The sequence below is a fragment of the Neomonachus schauinslandi genome, chromosome 2, assembly GCF_002201575.2.
Source record: "Neomonachus schauinslandi chromosome 2, ASM220157v2, whole genome shotgun sequence".
NCBI classification, from domain to species: Eukaryota; Metazoa; Chordata; class Mammalia; order Carnivora; family Phocidae; genus Neomonachus; species Neomonachus schauinslandi.
In genome coordinates, this window is record NC_058404.1 from 121,780,350 (window position 1) to 121,798,856 (window position 18,507).

At 34.7% G+C, this 18,507-nt stretch overlaps 1 protein-coding gene across 1 annotated transcript in view; it reads left to right on the forward strand.

Moving 5' to 3' along the window:
- DNAJB14 (DnaJ heat shock protein family (Hsp40) member B14) overlaps window positions 1–18,507 on the forward strand; it is a 50,275-nt gene that overhangs the window by 18,247 nt on the left and 13,521 nt on the right. The window contains exons 3-4 of the mRNA XM_021680378.1: window positions 5,520–5,665; window positions 18,026–18,211. Of these exons, the coding sequence (XP_021536053.1) occupies window positions 5,520–5,665; window positions 18,026–18,211 (332 nt within the window). The remainder of the gene's footprint in view (window positions 1–5,519; window positions 5,666–18,025; window positions 18,212–18,507) is intronic.

The window sequence follows — 18,507 nt, forward strand, 5'->3', positions numbered from 1 at the left end:
GGAAAGATGGAAACAGGAGATTGAGGGAGTTTCTGTCTGTTGGCTTCTATATTCTCTGGGGAATTGGAGAGGAGGTTATCCTCTGAGAGAAGAAAAGAGATGAGATTGGAAACTTGAGGAGAGTTGTAAAAGTATGGAAAATTTACAGAGCGGAAAGGCAAAGGAAATGGAAGGATTGCTGGTTAGCGTTGAGGACCCAGCCAAATTTCAGACCGTGAATTCTTATTGGGTATAAGTATTAGCTTAGTAGTACAGCTGTATGAGAAATTGTTTCTCTGGTCAATAATTTTCTTATCCCTTTTTTATTAAATGCAGTTTTTTCCCTCTGAGGACTAAATGTGATTGGAATGTTCTTTAATAGAATCCCTAAGTTATTCAGAGTACTTAAGTTGATAACTTTTATGAGTTGCTTAGCTGAATTATGTAACATATACTCATTATATTAAACTTTGTAAGTGTTGCCTTAGTGAGGTAACAGATCACCAGCAAACACTTAGATGCTGTATGTCTTTGTTTTTTGTTTTACCTATACACAGGGGATTTTTTCTGAAGAAAGCCATGTTATCTTGTGTTAGCAGGGTTATGCAAACAAGTTGCTCAGTGACAATTTGGCTCAATGGGAGAACCCATGCAATAATACTGCATCCATTGCATAAGTAAGAGCTAGCTTACAATAAGACTGAAGAAAAAGTGTATAACTTTGTAAAGCTAATATTCTGTGTAACTAAACACTGTTTTTGAATTGAAATATATTGAAAAATTATTGAGAAGTGTCCTGGATCTAATTTGAAGTTTTTAATTTCTCATTGAAAAAAGAGCCCATCTTTTATTTTAAAAACTTACAAGATCATTGTAAAAGCATTAACTGGGTCATCATTCTATGTATCAGTTAGGAACACTTCTGTACAAGTATAAGTCATTTGAATTATGGGGATTTGATTAGGATTTGATTTAAGCTGTTCTTGAAATGAAATCATTTTGCTGAACTTATAAAATAAATAATCCTTTGTCTAAGGAATAAATATTTCCCTAAACACCAATTAAATCTGGAGTCTATTTAAATGATCAGCTATAACATGCAAAAAAGATGGGACGCCTGGGTGGCTCAGCTGGTTAAGCGTCTGCTTTCGGCCAACGTCATGATCCCAGCGTCCTGGGATCGAGTGCTGCATCGGGCTCCTTGCTTGGCAGGGAGTCTGTTTCTCCCTCTGCCTCTGCCCCTCTCCCTGTTTGTGTTCTCTTTCTCTCTCTCTGACAAATAAATGAATAAAATCTTTAAAAAAAAAAAAACCATGCAAAAAAGAATTGAAAGAGGACCTTCCTGCCCTACCCGCTATGCTTTCATTCACGTAAAGGAAGACACAGGGGCTGAACTGATGTACTTCTCCATTGTTGAGCTTGAAGTCAGTCTTTCTGGACTGGTTGTACGATATTTCCTTCCGGGGTAGGTAATGGGTTACCTCTTTTTAATTTATTTTCTTTTTTATCTCTTTTAAAATAATTCTTTGGTGAAGATGGAGAAGAAGGTTTGAATCTTTCAGTAAGGAGTGAACTGTAGAAACTATGACAAATGCATTTAATTGGTGAAGGAATGATGAATAAAAATATGAATTAAAATAAATATATGAATGGTGATTTTTGATTCAGGTGTGAAAAATTAGGTAAATGAGTATATTTGGAGCATTACTTGAAATATATAGTGGTCTTCAGCTGGTGCATTGGTGATGTCAACTTTATACCTCTCTGCTGGCTTCCCCGTCTTTGTGACAATTCTTAGCTTTATGACCCATCTCTAGAGGATTGTGAATTCCAACCTCTAATTTCCCTACACTACCCAACAGTCCTCTCTTGGGCTGCCTTTTTCTATTGCCTAGCCTTTTATGCTCAGGAAATTTTTTTTTTTTTAAGATTTTATTTATTTGAGAGAGAGAGTGAGAGAGAGAAAGAGCACAAGAGGGGGGAGCGGGAGAGGGAGAAGCAGACTCCCTGCTGAGCGGGTAGCCCGATGCGGGACTCGATCCCGGGACTCCAGGATCATGACCTGAGCCGAAGGCAGTCGCTTAACCAACTGAGCCACCCAGGCGCCCATATGCTCAGGAAATCTTAAAACAATTTTGGAGGGTTAATCTGGTATATAATTAATCATCTTATGCATACAAACCAAGTAATAATGGCTTTAGGATTGTTTAGTGTTTTGTTTGTCACTTCCTTTTGTTTTCTGCATTCAGGTACTATCTATCATATTCATAGCTCTATTCTTTGTCCTACAGTCTATTCTCCTCTATTCCAAACTGACTTTTGGTGCCAACTACATTTTTATTATAGCACTTACCACCTTTGACTTTTAGATCCTAACCATTTCTGCCCTTACACTGGACCTAGTCATCCATCTGTCCATTCATCATCCATCCATTCAGCAGATAAGGTGAACAAGACATAATCCTTGCCTTCAAGAGGCCTGTAGTCTAGAAGAGTAGTCAGACCAGGGAGCTGCAGTACACTGTGGTAATTGCTGGGAGAGGGCTGACGTCCAGGGGGCTTTGCGGGGGATATAAGAGGAACACCAAACCTAGTCTTGAGGAATTTGATTTCTTGAGAAAAGGAAAAGCTAAGTTGAGGTCTGAAGAAATTGTAGAAACTAACTAAGCAAGAAAGGAGGCAGAGAAAGCATGTTTGGGGCACCAAAACCAACGTTTGAAAATACCTACAAGAGAAGAGTCTGTTTAAACACTGGAAAAGTAAACAGAAAGGAAGAGCTGGGTTACTCTGGTGTCTGAAGGACTCCTTTTCCTTGTTCTGATTCTGAGATAACAGGAATTTCAAGTCAGACAGACTGAGATTTGAATCCTTACTTGGGAGACCTTTCCTAATCATCCTATTTAGAAAGCTGGTCTCCCTGTCCATTCTCTCGTCTCCTTTGTCACTTTTAGTTTTCTCTACATATATATCACCGTATGATATACTTTTTATTTTACTTGTATAATTTGTTCATTGCTCATCCCTCTCCCAATTGTAAATTTAGTGTGAACAGGGTTTTTTTTTTTTTGACTGTTTTATTCACCATTACCATCTGAAACAGTGTCTAGCAGAAAGTAGATGATCTGTAAATTTTTGTTGAAGAAATAAATTTCAGTTTCCATCTATTACTTGGTTATAGGACCTAACCATTTCCAGCCTCAATTTTCTCATTGGTTAGATGAGGAGTAAATGAGACAATTTGTATAAAATAACCAACATAATAAGATTCTGCAACTCTTTGTTGTGAAATCTTTGTAGACCAGATGTAGTTTGGAATTCAGAATTGTTCGTATTTTAGAAAGGTAATAAGGAACATATATTATACATAACATAATAACACTTAACATCTGGAGAGCAGCCCATTACTTAATAGTAACATTTCTGCAGCAACATGCAGAAATATTCACACTTAAATGGGATAAATGAAAACTCTAGCAGCTTCACATCCATTCAGGTCAAATTTTGCCTCTAAAAGAGTTCAAGTCAGGTTTTTGCAGTCAAATTATAGAATAACTTTCATTTTGCAGAGCTTTATGGATATTGGAACATGGATATGTGATTGTGGACCTTGCCTGACACACAGTAGGTGTTCTATAAATGTCCCCTTTCCCTTTATCACATAGTTTCTAAACATATCTGGGAGAATGGGTCTCTACAAAGGCAGGAATCTTTCTGTTTTATTCACTAATATATCTCAAGTGCCCAGAGCACTGTCTGTGACATAATTGGTGCTCCATGAACATTGTTGATTAAATAAAGGAAATATCACATTTATGATTAATTGACTGTTGACAGTTAATATTTATTAAGTATCTAAAGTAGAAAAATCCAATTTTAATTATTATTATTATTTTTAAGATTTTATTTATTTATTTGACAGAGAGAGAGAGAGATAGTGAGAGAGGGAACACAAGCAGAGGGAGTGGGAGAGGGAGAAGCAGGCTTCCCATGGAGCAGGGAGCCTGATGCAGGGCTCGAGCCCAGGACCCTGGGATCATTACCTGAGCCAAAGGCAGACGCCCAATGACTGAGCCACCCAGGTGCCCCCCAATTTTAATATTATTACCATAAAGAAGACTGCATAACAGATTTTTATTGATATGTGATTATAAAAAAAATTCTATAATCTTAAACCTGTCTTTTTTTTTTTTTTAACTTTGTTCATTTAACAAATGTTGAATGTTTTCATTATAAAAAGAGAGCCTTGGGGCGCCTGGGTGGCTCAGTCGTTAAGCGTCTGCCTTCGGCTCAGGTCATGATCCCAGGGTCCTGGGTTCGAGCCCCGCATCGGGCTCCCTGCTCAGCGGGAGGCCTGCTTCTCCCTCTCCCACTCCCCCTGCTTGTGTTCCCTCTCTCGCTGTGTCTCTCTCTGTCAAATAAATAAAAATCTTTAAAAAAAAAAAAAAAAAAAAAAAAAAAAAGAGAGCCTTATAAGGCTCATTTATTCCAGAAATATTTACTGAGAACCTATCCTCTACCAACCACTATCATGGCTTATAGTTTCAGTAGTAAAATAAGATCAATCTTGTCTCTTTCCTTTGAGAACTTTGAGTCACTGCAATTCTTCAGCTGCTGGTGAACAATTATGCCTTAGATCTTTTCTCCTGTTACTACCTTAAGCCACTCACCCATGGAACACATCTAAGGTCATAAAGTACTCTACAGAAAAGGTTTAAAATGTTACTGTATTTTAGTGAAGGAAAAGTATTAGGTTTTAGGAGAATATTAGCATTTAGAAGTATTAATGTTCTCTGCTCCATTCAGAGTATTTTTTTTTTCTTAATATACTTCAAACACTCTGGGCTTAAATCCATTAACATCTTTAATTAGCTATGTAAGTAATCTTTAAGAGCATGCTAATCATAATGAAAATTGGGTATAACAAGCATTTTTGAGTCCTGTGATATATATTATTATGAGATTTTCTTTTTCTTAGACTGACAGACAAGTTCTCGTTAGTATAACAGAACTGAGTTAACTTGCCTTGGCATTTAAGGTACTTGTAATTGTTTTACATGCACTAAACTGTTGCTTTTGATATTTGGTAGGTCTACATTATGTGACAACAAAAATCTTGGAATGCAATGCATATTAATTAATCTTTAGCTATGACATACTACGACATACTTGTGAAGAGTTCTGGAATTTCTTTGTGTACTTAAGAGTACTGTAAAATTGTTCTTGTCCTCATTTTAGTTTCAGTGTGTGCTCTGTCCTTCATCCATGATTGTTATGGGCTTTGCTTTACTTCTCTAGTTGTGATAAAAAGCACCAAGGACATTCTCATGGTCAACTCTCCTTAGACTGGAAAGAGGTTAAAAAATGGTCTGTGGTCAAAAAAGAGAATGAAGCAATAACCTTTAATGGGATAAGCTATCATTTGACACTGAGAAAACAATCCACAGACAGTTCTTTCTACTATTCTAATAAATAAAAAATGAGAGATATTACATGAAGTTCTTCCTTGAAATTTACATTATAACACACTCTTTTGTTCACAGCATAAACAAATGTAAAAATTACTATGAAGTACTTGGAGTTACCAAAGATGCTGGTGATGAAGATTTGAAAAAAGCTTATAGAAAGCTTGCTTTGAAGTTTCATCCAGACAAAAACCATGCACCTGGAGCAACAGATGCTTTTAAAAGTAAAGTAAACCTTTTAAAGCAATTGTACTAAGCTCTTTTTAGAATCCACTTTACAATGTTTTAGAATATTAAATTCTGCCTTTAGACTGGTACATTTAGAAGCCAGCATAAGTAAGGTCCTCAAAATCCTTTAAAACTTTACTATTAATTATGCCAAGAGCCAAACAAATGCACTGTGGCTTCACAAAAGCAAAATGCCAGTTTTGGCAAAGTCCTAAGTAGCTTTTCTAGATAATCATGCATGCTTTCTAGTTTACCACACACTAGTAGTGTGGTGATTATACATGAGCTCCTAAACTAAAACAAAATATAGCTTTTGCAAATTTTTAGGGTAATAGAGACTGTCTAGAATTGGGAAATTGCTTGGAATTTTCTGCTTGTGATCTTATATTTCTGTTAACTGGCCAACTTTTGCATTTTCTTATATGTGGTTCTAACTAATGTGACTTTTTCTTTTTAAGAATTAGTTTCTTTGGGCACCTGGCTGGCTTAGTCAGTGGAGCATGCAGCTCTTGATCTCAGGGTCGTGAGTTCGAGCCCCACATTGGGTGTAGAGCTTACTTTAAAAAAAAAAAAAGAATTTGTTTTTTTTCCTTTTGCCTACTATTCATTTTTCTTCATTTTCTTTCTTAATATTATTTCAGGATTGGGCGGGTTTTGTTTTGCTTTGTTTTGTTTTTGCCTGCCAATTTAGTAAATACATGTCAGAGAGTTGATTTTTTATAATTTTGTATCTTATTACATACAATCTATTCATAATAGTTAATTTCTAATTCATAGGAAAATGCTTATATTTGTGATTGTTCCTTCTTTTGAATTTGGCACTTAGAGAGCCAACATACAATGTTTGCAGTGAAATGTTGGGGTCTTGGAATAACAGGAAGGAAATACTAATTTTTAAAATGCTCCGGGGCACCCGGGTGGCTCTGTCAGTTAGGCATCTGACTTTTGACTTCAGCTCAGCTCATGATTCAGGGTCCTGAGATGTAGCCCCGCATCTGGCTCTGCACTGGGTGTGAAACGTGCTTAAGATTCTCTCTCTCCCTCCCTCTTCCTCTGCCCCTCCCCACACCTCACGCACTCTTTTTCTCTAAAAAAAATAAAATAAAATGCTCCTAAAAGGTAGATGATTTCATTGGTCTTTCACAAAAAACTGTTTAAATTGTTTCCAAAACAGTTTTATATCTTGAAGGAAGTTGCCAACTAAAATATATTCAGGCAATTATTAATATGTTTCAATAAAAGCAACTGCCAAAGTGGTGCTGGTGAAAGTAAAATGTCACTGTGACAGTGAGAGCCTTCTCTATTTGTTTCCTTAAGTTAAAAGCGGCATGGTGAAAGTACAAAAAATGTTTCTTTACTCAAAAACACTAATTTTAGCACATTCCCCCAAAAGTTAAAAAATTTTTTTTTACATTATGAATTAAAATCATTTAATTTAAAATTGTTGGTGTTTTTAAATAGTGAAAAACATTTCGGCAGTGAGTTTTTGCGTATTTGTGATTTGCTAGGTGATTTTGGTATTAATTCTCCATTAATGTTAAAAATGTTAAACTGCTTTCTCTGACTTCTGTATTGAAGTCATTTAGCATTATTAGTCTTGGAATAACAGTAAGTGGACTTCCTAATATTTTTACATCCTATGTATTTTGAAGAGGGGAGCAGCATAAATGTCAGCCCAGCTAGACATTCAGACGGGGCTTTACAAAGGTGATTACACTTTGATGTGGTACATTTCAGAGTGTAATGCTCTACTTTGCACACTAGCAACTTAATATTTATCAACATGCTGGGAGGTGGTTCATCTCCAGAGAAGAGGCTCACATTATTCAATACACAGGAGGTTATCTGTAAATCAGAATGCCAATTTATTAATCCCAAAGAGGATCAGAATAGGGAGTTGGTTGATGAGCCCATTTTTCATTGAGTGGAAACTACATAGAAAACTAGATTGTAATCCACAGATGCTCGGTGAGCAAAGGTAGCTAATTAGAAAATATTACAGTTAGTGTCGTCATTCAGAAATGGCAGGTTTCATTTATTCAGCACACAGGGTCTTTTCTTTATCTTTTGAATCATTTTATTTTTAACCAGTTGACCCTAACATCTGTTTTTGGGATACCAAGCTGTTTATTTTAAGCAAATACTATAGTTTTTTTCTTTTGTATGAAAATTAAGTATAGCTTGATTGCTCTGTAACTACCAAAACACTTTTTACAGAAGATGGAAACCATTTGCTTTTTATTTCCCCCAAGAACAGAAAAAGAGGAGGTAATTGGTTTAAGGAATTAAATTAGATAGAAGAGATATTTTCATTTGTGCGTGTGTTTGTTTTGTTTTGTTCTTTAAATAAGCTCAGTGCCCAAAGTGGAGCTTGAACTCACAATCAAGAGTCATATGAAAACAAAAAAATTGCTGAGCCAGCCAGATGTCCTTTCATTTATGTGTTTTGTAAAGATTTAAAAATTAAGAGTTTGCTATCAAGGAGGATAGACTAAATGAACTCTTAAGTTCATGTGGCTGCTTGTTCTTTAAAGTTAAGGTTGTAACTCAAGTTTCTCAAAGCAGGGAATATTTTATTTACATCTAGAGAGTGACTTGCACAGTATATACGAACATGCTTTTAAAAAATATTTGAATGAAATGGATCCCTTTCCTTCCGTCTGACATGGATGTCTTCAAAATATACCTGGTCTCCTTTATCTTCAAAGACAAATACTTCAAAGTACTTCAGAGACCCTTTGAAGAGTACGTGTGCCTATTGACATACACATGAGAGTAATAAGGGGTGTGGTTTAGATGTTTTTGTGTTTACTTGATAAATAATAATGGATCAGATGCTATTACCTGTGTTAGGTCTGGCAGTTCAATATTCTTAACATCTGGTCTAGTTTTTGTAGAGAAATACAACAAGAGCATATGAGATATCCTCTTACTCAAAGAATTTGTAATTCATTAAGGAGAAGAAAGTATCACACAGAATATTTGGAATAATAGTAATACCTAACATTTGACAAACATTTTATAGTTTTTCATTCCTATTTTTTCATTTAATGCTTATTAAAAATCTTATGAAGTAGTCAGGGGACTAGTGTCATCCGCCTTTACCCAGTAAGAAAATTGAGGCTCAGAGAGATTAACTGATTTACCCAAGATCTCCCAGAAGACTGAATATAATTAAATACCAAAACATTGAATAAAGATGTTGGAAGAAAAGTCAGAAAGATAAAGTACATTATAATCAGAGTAATTAGAGAAGCCTTCATATAATAGGTGAGAATTAAGAGTTTTCTGGACATGAGTATGATTAGAGAAAAGAGAAAATGGCAGAAATTTGGGTATGAGAATGAGGCAAGTGATTTAAGAATCAATGAGGACTTCCACTTTCAGGAAGATGGAATAGATGTACTTTTCCCTATTCCTTGCATAAAATATAATTGAATATTATGTATAAAACAAAACAAACATTAAAAAAAACTTTGAAAGGTGGAAAGAAGAAGGTAGATGAGCTAGGGACCTTGGGACCCAAAGAACTACATGGCAGTAAGTTGCTTGGGTTTTCCTTTTGTTTTTTATATCTTAGATTAGGTCCTGGAGAAGCAGACAACCCAGAAATACCAATAAGCACTGATAAACAATCCCCAAGAAAAGCCTACTTGCTCTAGCTAAACACCCAGGAAGGGGACAACATAGTAAGACAGAAAGTTTTTAAGCAATAACCATCCAATATAGCCAAATATCAAAGAAAAAACTGTGGTCCCATCCCACCCACACCCACATCAGCAAAGGCTGAATAAAGAACATAGCCTGTTACCCTCTCTGGGCTGCAATAAGATGCTTTGACATGCCTGCCCTCTTTACTGGGGCTGTAACAGAGATGATCAAGTAGGGAGCGGGTACTTCTGCTTGACAGTAACAAGGTGTCCCTTTCCCTCCCCACTGGGGAAGTGTCATAAGTAGCCTAGTGGAGAATTAGGACTTTTACCACCATTTAGAGGTAAACAAAGCCATATCCTTGTGGTGTCAGCGAAGCTTCCTGGGGGGCAGTAATGCAGCACCCCTACCTACTCTTTCCAGCCACAGAGATGTCATTGGAGACTTGATGGGAGACTAGGAATCTCATCCCTGCTCAGCAGTAACGAGGAGCTCCTCCTTTCAGATGTCATCAGAGGCCAAGGGGGAAACCTGAACTTTTATTCCCATCTGGAAGTAACAAGGTGGTATTTCCTCTTCCTGTACCAGAATAATGTCAGAGGAGGACAATTAAAAACAGGAGTTTTAGATAGGTCCAGAGTCTCATAAGATAATAGCTCAAATGACCACATTTCAGTAGAAAATCACTTGCATACTGAGAACGAGGAAAACCTCAAACTAAATATAAAAAGTCATAGATGTCTGCATGGAGATGACAGAGAAGTTAGAAGTGTCTAACAAAGATTTTAAAGCATCCATCATAAAAATGCTTCAATGAGCAAGTACAAATATGCTTTAAATAAATTTTGAAAAATAAGAGTCTCAGGGGACATCTGGGTGGCTCAGTCAGTTAGGCAGCTGCCTTCGGCTCAGGTCATGATCCCAGGGTCCTGAGATCGAGTCCCACATCGGGCTCCCTGCTCAGTGGGGAGTTTGCTTCTCCCTCTGCCTGCCGCTTCCCCTGCTTGTGCTCTTTCTCTCTCTCTCTCTGACAAATAAATAAATAAAATCTTAAAAAAAAAGAAAAAGAAGAGTCTCAGTAATGAAATAGAAAATCTGAGCAAATAAAAGGTATAAAGAATCAAATGGAGGGCGCCTGGGTGGCTCAGTTGGTTAAGCGACTGCCTTCGGCTCAGGTCATGATCCTGGAGTCCCTGGATCGAGTCCCGCATCGGGCTCCCTGCTCGGCAGGGAGCCTGCTTCTGCCTCTGACCCTCCCCCCTCTCATGTGCTCTCTCTCTCTCATTCTCTCTGTCTCAAATAAATAAATAAAATCTTTAAAAAAAAAAGAATCAAATGGAAATTTTACAACTTAAAAATACAAAAACCAAAATAAAATCTAGCAATGAATGGAATAAACAGGAAAATGACAGAGGAAAGAATCAGTGTGCTGGAAAATAGAAAAATAGACATCTAATCTGAACAGCTCCAGGGACAAGTGGGACTATGACAAGATTTAATGTTTATATCATTAAGGTCTTAGAAGGAGAGGAAGAAGAGAGCATAGCTGAAAAAGTACGCAAAAATAAATAAGTAAATAAAGATTGAATACTTCCTATACTTGGTAAAAGAAATAAGCTTACATAATTGAAGAAGTTGAATGAACCCCAAATAGATAAACCCCAAAAAATCCACACCAAGACACATCATAGTGAAACTTCTGAAAACTAAAGACAAAAAGAAAATTTTGAAAGAAGCAAAAGAGAAATGACACCTTACCTACTGGGGAAAAACAATTCAAATGACAGTGAATTTCACATTAGAGACCATGCAGGCCAGGAGACAGTGGCCCATTTTTCAAATATCTTTTGAAAGAAAAGAACTTTTGCCCAGAATTGTATACCCAGCAAAAACATCCTTTGGAATGAATGGGAAATCCAGACATTTTCAGATGAAGGAAAAAAGAGAATTTGTTATTTGCACATGTACCCTAAAAGAATAGCTAAAGAAAGTTTTCTAACCAAAATAAAACAATAAAAGAAGAAATCTTGGAATATGAAAAAGGAAGAAAGAACATGGTAAGCAAAAATATGGGTAAATGCAATATACTTTGCTTCTCCTCTTGAATTTCTAAGTTGTTTGACATTTGAAGCAAAAATTTTAACATTGTCTGATATGGTTCTAAATGTATGCCAAGAAAATATATAAGACAATTATGTTATAAATGAAGGATAAAAGAAAGTAAAAATGTAAGGGTTTCACAGTACACTTGACTAGTAAAATGATGACAGCTGTAGCCTGTGATAAGTTGTGTATGTATAATATAATACCTAGAGCAACCACTAAAAAGTTGTACAAATACACCAGAAAACACTAGATAAACCAAAATGGAATTCTAAAAAATATGTTTAAGTAACTCACAGGAAGTCAGGAAAAAACAGAAAACAAAAAATAAAATGGCAGACATAAACCCTGACTTATCAGTAACTACATTAAATGTAAATGATCTAAATATGCCAATTAAAAGACAGATTGGCAGAGTGAATTAAAAAAACATGACTGTGTGTTATCTATAAGAAACTCACTTCATTTATAACAATATAGACAGGCTGAAGGTAAAGAGATGGAAAAAGATGTATCATGAAAACGTTAATCAAAAGAAAGCAAGAGTGGCTATATTAATATTAGATAAAGTAGACTTAGACTAAAAATGTTACCAGAGAAGGAATTATATTATGATGAAAGGGTCAATCCTTCAAGAAGACTTAACAATATACATGCGTTCACATCAAAAAACAGATGCAAAATATGTAAATCAAAAACTGATAGAACTGAAGAAGAAATAGACAAATTCATAATTATAGTTAGAAACTTCAGCACCTCTCTGTCAACAACTGATAGAAGAGCTTGACAGAAAATCAGCAAGAATATGGAAGAATTAAACATCATCACCCAACAAGATCTAATCAACATTTATAGAACACTCTATACAACAACAGGAGACTATAAATTATTTTCAAGTACTCACAGAACATACACCAAGATAGATCATATCCTGGGTCATAAAGTAAACCTCCACTAACTTAAAAGACTGAAGTCATGAAAAGTGTGTTCTCTGACCACAATGAAATCAAAGTAAAAATTAATGACAGAAAGATAATTGGAATATGTCTTATCACTTGGAAACTGGACAACAAACTTCTAAGAAATTTATGGGTCAAAGAAGTCTCAAGAAATGTTTAAAATAATTCACTAATCTGAATAAAAATGCAACATATCAAAATTTGAGGGGAGCAGCAAAAGCAATGTTGAGAGGAATCATATAACACTAAATGCATATATTAGAAAAGAGGAATGGGCTTAAGTCAGTCATCTAGGCATCTACCTTATAAGCCTAGAAAAAGAAGAGCAAATTAGACTCAAAGCAAGAGTTTACAGCCCTATAACTGTTAAGTAAATTAAATTAGTAATCAGAAACTCCCAAAAAAAGAAGTCTCCAGGCTCAGATGTCTCTGCTAGAAAATCCTACTAAACTTTTAAAGAAAAATTAAAACTACTCCTATAGTCTCTTCTTGAAAATAAAAGGAAATATTCCCCAATCCATATTATAAAATAACTGTTACCCTGCTCTCAAAACCAGTCAAAGACACTACAAAAAAAGAAAACTATAGACCAGTCTTTCATGAAATAAACCCAAATATCCTTAACAGGATAATTAGAATTCAGTAATATATATATATTATATAAGTTATACCCTTATATATAACTTATATATATGTATAAGTTATACACCCTGACCAAGTAGAGTTTATTCCAAGGATGCAAAGCTGGTTCACTATTTGAATATCAGTCAGTGTGATCCACTATATTAATAGGCTAAAGAAGAAAAATCTCATGATTGTATCCATCAATGCAGTAAAAGCATTTGAAAAATGTCACCATTCATTCATGATAAAACTAACAGGAAAAAAAAAACAAACCTGACGGATAAATAGGAATAGAAAGGCATTGCCTCAAATTGATAAAAGAGCGACTATAGAAAATACTATACTTAATGGTAAGAGACTAAACGCTATGCCCCTAAGATTGAGAACAAAGTAAGAATGTTTCCTTTCATCACATTTATTCAGTATAGTGTTGGCAATTCTAGTCAGTGCATTAAGGTGAGAAAAGGAAAAGACACAGAAAGGAAGACATAAAACTGTCCCTATTTACAAATGGTATAATAATGTATAAAATCCCAAGGAATGCATCTTCCCCCCTAAATTTTTGGAATCAATAAATATATTCTGTAATATTTTAGGATACAAGATAAATGTACAAAAATTAATTTTTATATTTAGAAATATTTAGTACATTTCTCTATACTAGCAGTGAATATATAGACACAAACTAAAAAAGCATTACCATTTATAATCACACATATACACACAAGAAATACTTAGTTGTAAATTTAACAAACCTTGTACAGGATTTTTATGCTGAATGCGGTAGAATACTAGTGAAAGAAATCAGAGAAGATCTAAATAAATGGAACAATATATCATGTTCATGGATTGGACAGCATAGTAAAGATGCGTGTCCTCAAGTGTCAAGTGTCTTCAAATTGATCTACATATTTAACATAATTCCTGTCAAAATCCTAGGAAGACTTTTTTGTAGATAAAAGCAAGTTTATTCTAGAACTCATAAGGAAAGATAAAGAACCTGAATAAATAAAAACAGTTTATTAAAAGAATGGAGTAGGAGTCATCAGTTCACCTGATTTCAGGACTGACTTTATAGCTACAGTTATCAAAACAGTATAGTATTGGCAGAGGGATAGACAAATAGATCAATGAAACAGGTTAGGGAACCCAGATATGGACCCATACAAATACACCCAACTGATTTTTGACATAGTTGCAAAAGCAATTTAATAGAGGAAGGATAGACTTTTCAGCAAATGGTTTTAGAACAGTTAAGATATTCATAGGCGAAAAAAGTTAACCTTGACCTAAATCTTATGCTTTTTACAAGAATGAACTTGAAATGAATCATGAAATATAAAACACTTTTTAACTCTTAGCAAAAATCATGGGAGCAAATCTTTAGGAGGAAATCTTTAGGATCTTGAGCTAGACAATAATTTCTTATACTTAACACTAAAAGCACAATTCATAAAAGGGAAAGTTGATAAGTTCGATTTCATCAAAATTTTTTTGGTTTGCTCTGCAGAGACCTTATGAAGAGGATGAAAAGACAAGTAACAGAGTGGGAGAGAATATTTGCCAAACACATATCTGAAATGGACTAGTATCTGGAATATGTAAAGAACTCCCCAAACTGAAAATTTAAAAAACAGACAATTCAGTTAGAAAATGAGTAAAAGACATTCCACTGAAGATGACATACAAATGGAAAATAAGCCATGAAAAGATTTTTAACGTCATTCATTAGCCATTAGAGACAATGTAAAGTAAAACCCAATGAGATATCACTACGTACCTATTAAATAGCTAAAATAAAAAATAGCAACAACACCAAATAGCCTGTATGGATGCAGAGAAACTGGATCACTTATACATTGTTGATGAGATGTAAAATGACACAGTCACTCTGTAAAACAGTTTGGCAGTTTCTCAAAAAACTAAATTTTCAGCTACCATACAACTTAGCAGTTACATTCCTGAGCATTTATCTTAGAGGTAAAAGTTGATGTTTGTACACCTGCACATGAATGTAAATAGCAGTTTTATTCATAATACCAAAAACTAGAAACAACACAGATGTTGTTCATTGGGTGAATGGTGAAACAAACAGTGGTAAAATCCATACCATGGAATACTACTCAGCAATAAAAAGGAATGAACTACAATAGCGGCCCCCCCACCCCGCCCCGCCTTATTTGCAGAGGAAATGTTCCAAAACCCGCAGTGGATTCCAGAAACCACAGATAGTACTGAACCCTATATATACTGTGTTTTTTTCCTATACATACATGCCTATGATAAAGGGTAATTTTTAAATTAGACACAGTAAGATATTAACAATAATAACTAACAATAAAATACGACAATTATAACAATATACTATAATAAAAGTTATGTAAAAGGTCTGTCTGTCTCTCAAGATACCTTGTACTTCATTCACCCTTGTGATGATGTGAGATGATAAAATGCCTACATGATGAGATGAAGTGAGGTGAATGATGTAGGCACTGTGACATAGCTTTAGGCTACTATTGACCTATGGATGATAGGTTAGAAGGAGGATCATCTGCTTCCAGACCATGGTTGATTGAGGGTAACTGAAACCATGAATTGGGGGTGAAGGTGGGGACTACTGTTTTGGCTTACATAACAACCTGGATTGATCACCAAAGAATTATGCTGATTGAAAAAACCCAATCCCAAAGAGCTTCATTCCATTTATATATTTTATTATTTTATTTATATAATATTCTTGAAATGCCAAAAATATAGAAATAGAGATTAGATTAGTGGTTGTCAGGGGTTAGAGAGGGGATGAAAGGGAAGGAAGTGGGTGTAGTTATATAAGAGCAACAAGAGGATGGTATTGGAAATGTCCCATATCCTGATTATATCAATGTCAATATCCTATTTGTGAGACTAATTTTACAAGAAATTGCCATTGGAGAAATTAGGTAACAGGTACAGAGGATCTCTCCGTATTATTTCTTACAACTTCATGTAAATTTAAAGCTACCTCAAAATAAAAGTTTAATTAAAGAAAAAAGAATATGGTGGAAGGTACTTCTGGTGAAATAAGTGAGACTGAGGTAGAAATGTGTTTTGTAAAGCTTTTGAATACCAAAATATATTTTGGATTTTTTAGGTAATAAGGAACTGAAAAAAATTTTGATTATGGGTGTAGCACAAAGTAAATGAATAGAAAATTACTCTAGTCACAGTAGATAAAATAAATTGTCTTGCATATACAATTATGGATTATAACAATATTTCACATAGATCTTCTAAAATATCTTAATGTTTGGAAGTTATTTTTTTAAATGGCAAAACCTTAAAACCAATATATCAATAGTTTAAAAAGTAACAGCATTGTGAAATTACCTGGAATACTCTATTTAGGATATAGAGGTAAATCCTGATATTATTGGAAGTACAACTCTGGCAGATATTGATAGATACGCTTCTTTTTTAGGTATTGGTTAATACCTTAGTGTTGTTTGTAAGTACATTGTTTGGATCTCTGATCATGCTTTCCGGTTAGAGCAACATTATAAATGATTGCTATATTTCTGAATCATAGATCTGCTTGAGAATCTAAAGAAAGTTTTGGACCATCTCTTCAGATAAATGGACCATCCAACTAATTTTTCATACCTTGGGGTTCACAGACCATCTGAAAGCTATCTCTGAATCCCAGGTTTTAGAATCTCCATCAGAAGAAAAGTTCCAGAGTATATGGGTATAATTAATTTCAGTGTGATACGTCATCCAAAAACAACTACCTAATGAGCATCTGTTTGCTTGTACAGTACCTATGGCAGCTACCACATGGGATCCAAAAAGTATTTTTAAAATATCCCGTATTACAAAAGGCTTACAATCTACTTTAAGAAGTAAGCTGTATTTATGAAATGAAATGATTATTAGAAGTGTCAGAATGAGAATAGGGTAATTCCTACTTTTAGATCAAAACATTACAACTTTTGTTAATTGCCTCAAGAACACATTTTGGTAACCAGTATATCACTGCCTCTTTTGGACACGGGAGTATGAGATGGGAAATAGAATTCTTTATAAGTAAATATCACAAAACCAACGAAGTGAGATAGGAATATTAGAGACTATCTGGATCTATTCACAAGCAAATTCAGACTTTATACTGGACCATGGGGATATTTCAGTGAAGACATAGATACCCTCCCTACCCTCATGGAGTTTACAGTTTTAAGAGGATTAATTGTTAATGAATAAAATGAAAAATAGCTCATTCTGGGCTGAAGTGTACAAAAACAGTTTTACAATGTCTGTTGAATAGCGTATACTTACTATGCTAAAAAATTTTTGACCTTGAACAAGTATCCTAACCTTTTTGAACCTCAGGAGGCTCATCTGTAAAGTAGGAATAATAATGAATAATGTAATAACATACTGGGTTCAGAGCCTGGCAGTTGGTAGCTACTGCTATTATTATTGGTTTGAGTTGCACTAATGAATGACTAGATTAGGATATTCAAAAGAAGCGGGATATTAAAGGATGGAGCACAATAGTAAGAAAGCAAGATGGACATTCCTTTATGTTCAAGATAGTAGGGAGACTTAGCAGTCTCATATAAAAATTTGTATTGGGAGATAATATGTATAATTGCAAGCAATGTATAAATTTAATGTATAAACCTTTTTTAAGGGGGAAGAGGCAGAGGGAGAGGGAGAGAATCTTAAGCAGGCTCCACACCCAGCATGGAGCCCTCCACAGGCTCGATCTCATGACTCTAAGATCATGACCTGAGCCGAAATCAAGAGTCTGACGCTTAACCAGCTGAGTCACCCAGGCGCCATTAATGTATAAACCTTTAAAAGAAATTGTTACTGTTTTACTATTTTCTTGATTAGCCTGAAGTAGGATTTGTTTTGTTTTATTTTGTTTTTTGGGCTTTTTTTTTTTTTTTTGGTTAATATGACAGTAGCTTTTATATGGGGAAATCTTTTTATAATATAAAAACTTTGCTTACCAATTTTTACTCTTTACCTTTTCAGAGATTGGAAATGCTTATGCTGTTTTAAGCAATCCAGAAAAACGAAAACAATATGACCTCACAGGCAATGAAGAACAAGCATGTAATCACCAAAACAATGGTAGATTTAATTTCCATAGAGGTTGTGAAGCTGATATAACTCCAGAAGACTTATTTAATATATTCTTTGGTGGTGGATTTCCTTCAGGTATTTTAATGTTAGTTGTAAATATTATATTTTATGAAGCTAGAGATTCTCACCTCCAGTTAGGCTCTTTAGAGATTTATCTACTCCACTACATTTCTTACAGTATTATGATCCTCGATGATTTTTCATGGAGGTGGAAAAAAGTGTTAGACTTATTACCTTTACTGTAAGTTTGCCTTTTTTCTAGAACATGTTTATTTTTTAAAAAAAAGAAATGAGTACGGATATTCTCTATTTTATATAAAGCTGAAGAAAGGATGTATAAGTAGGAAATTCAGTAGCAATGTCTTAGTTAA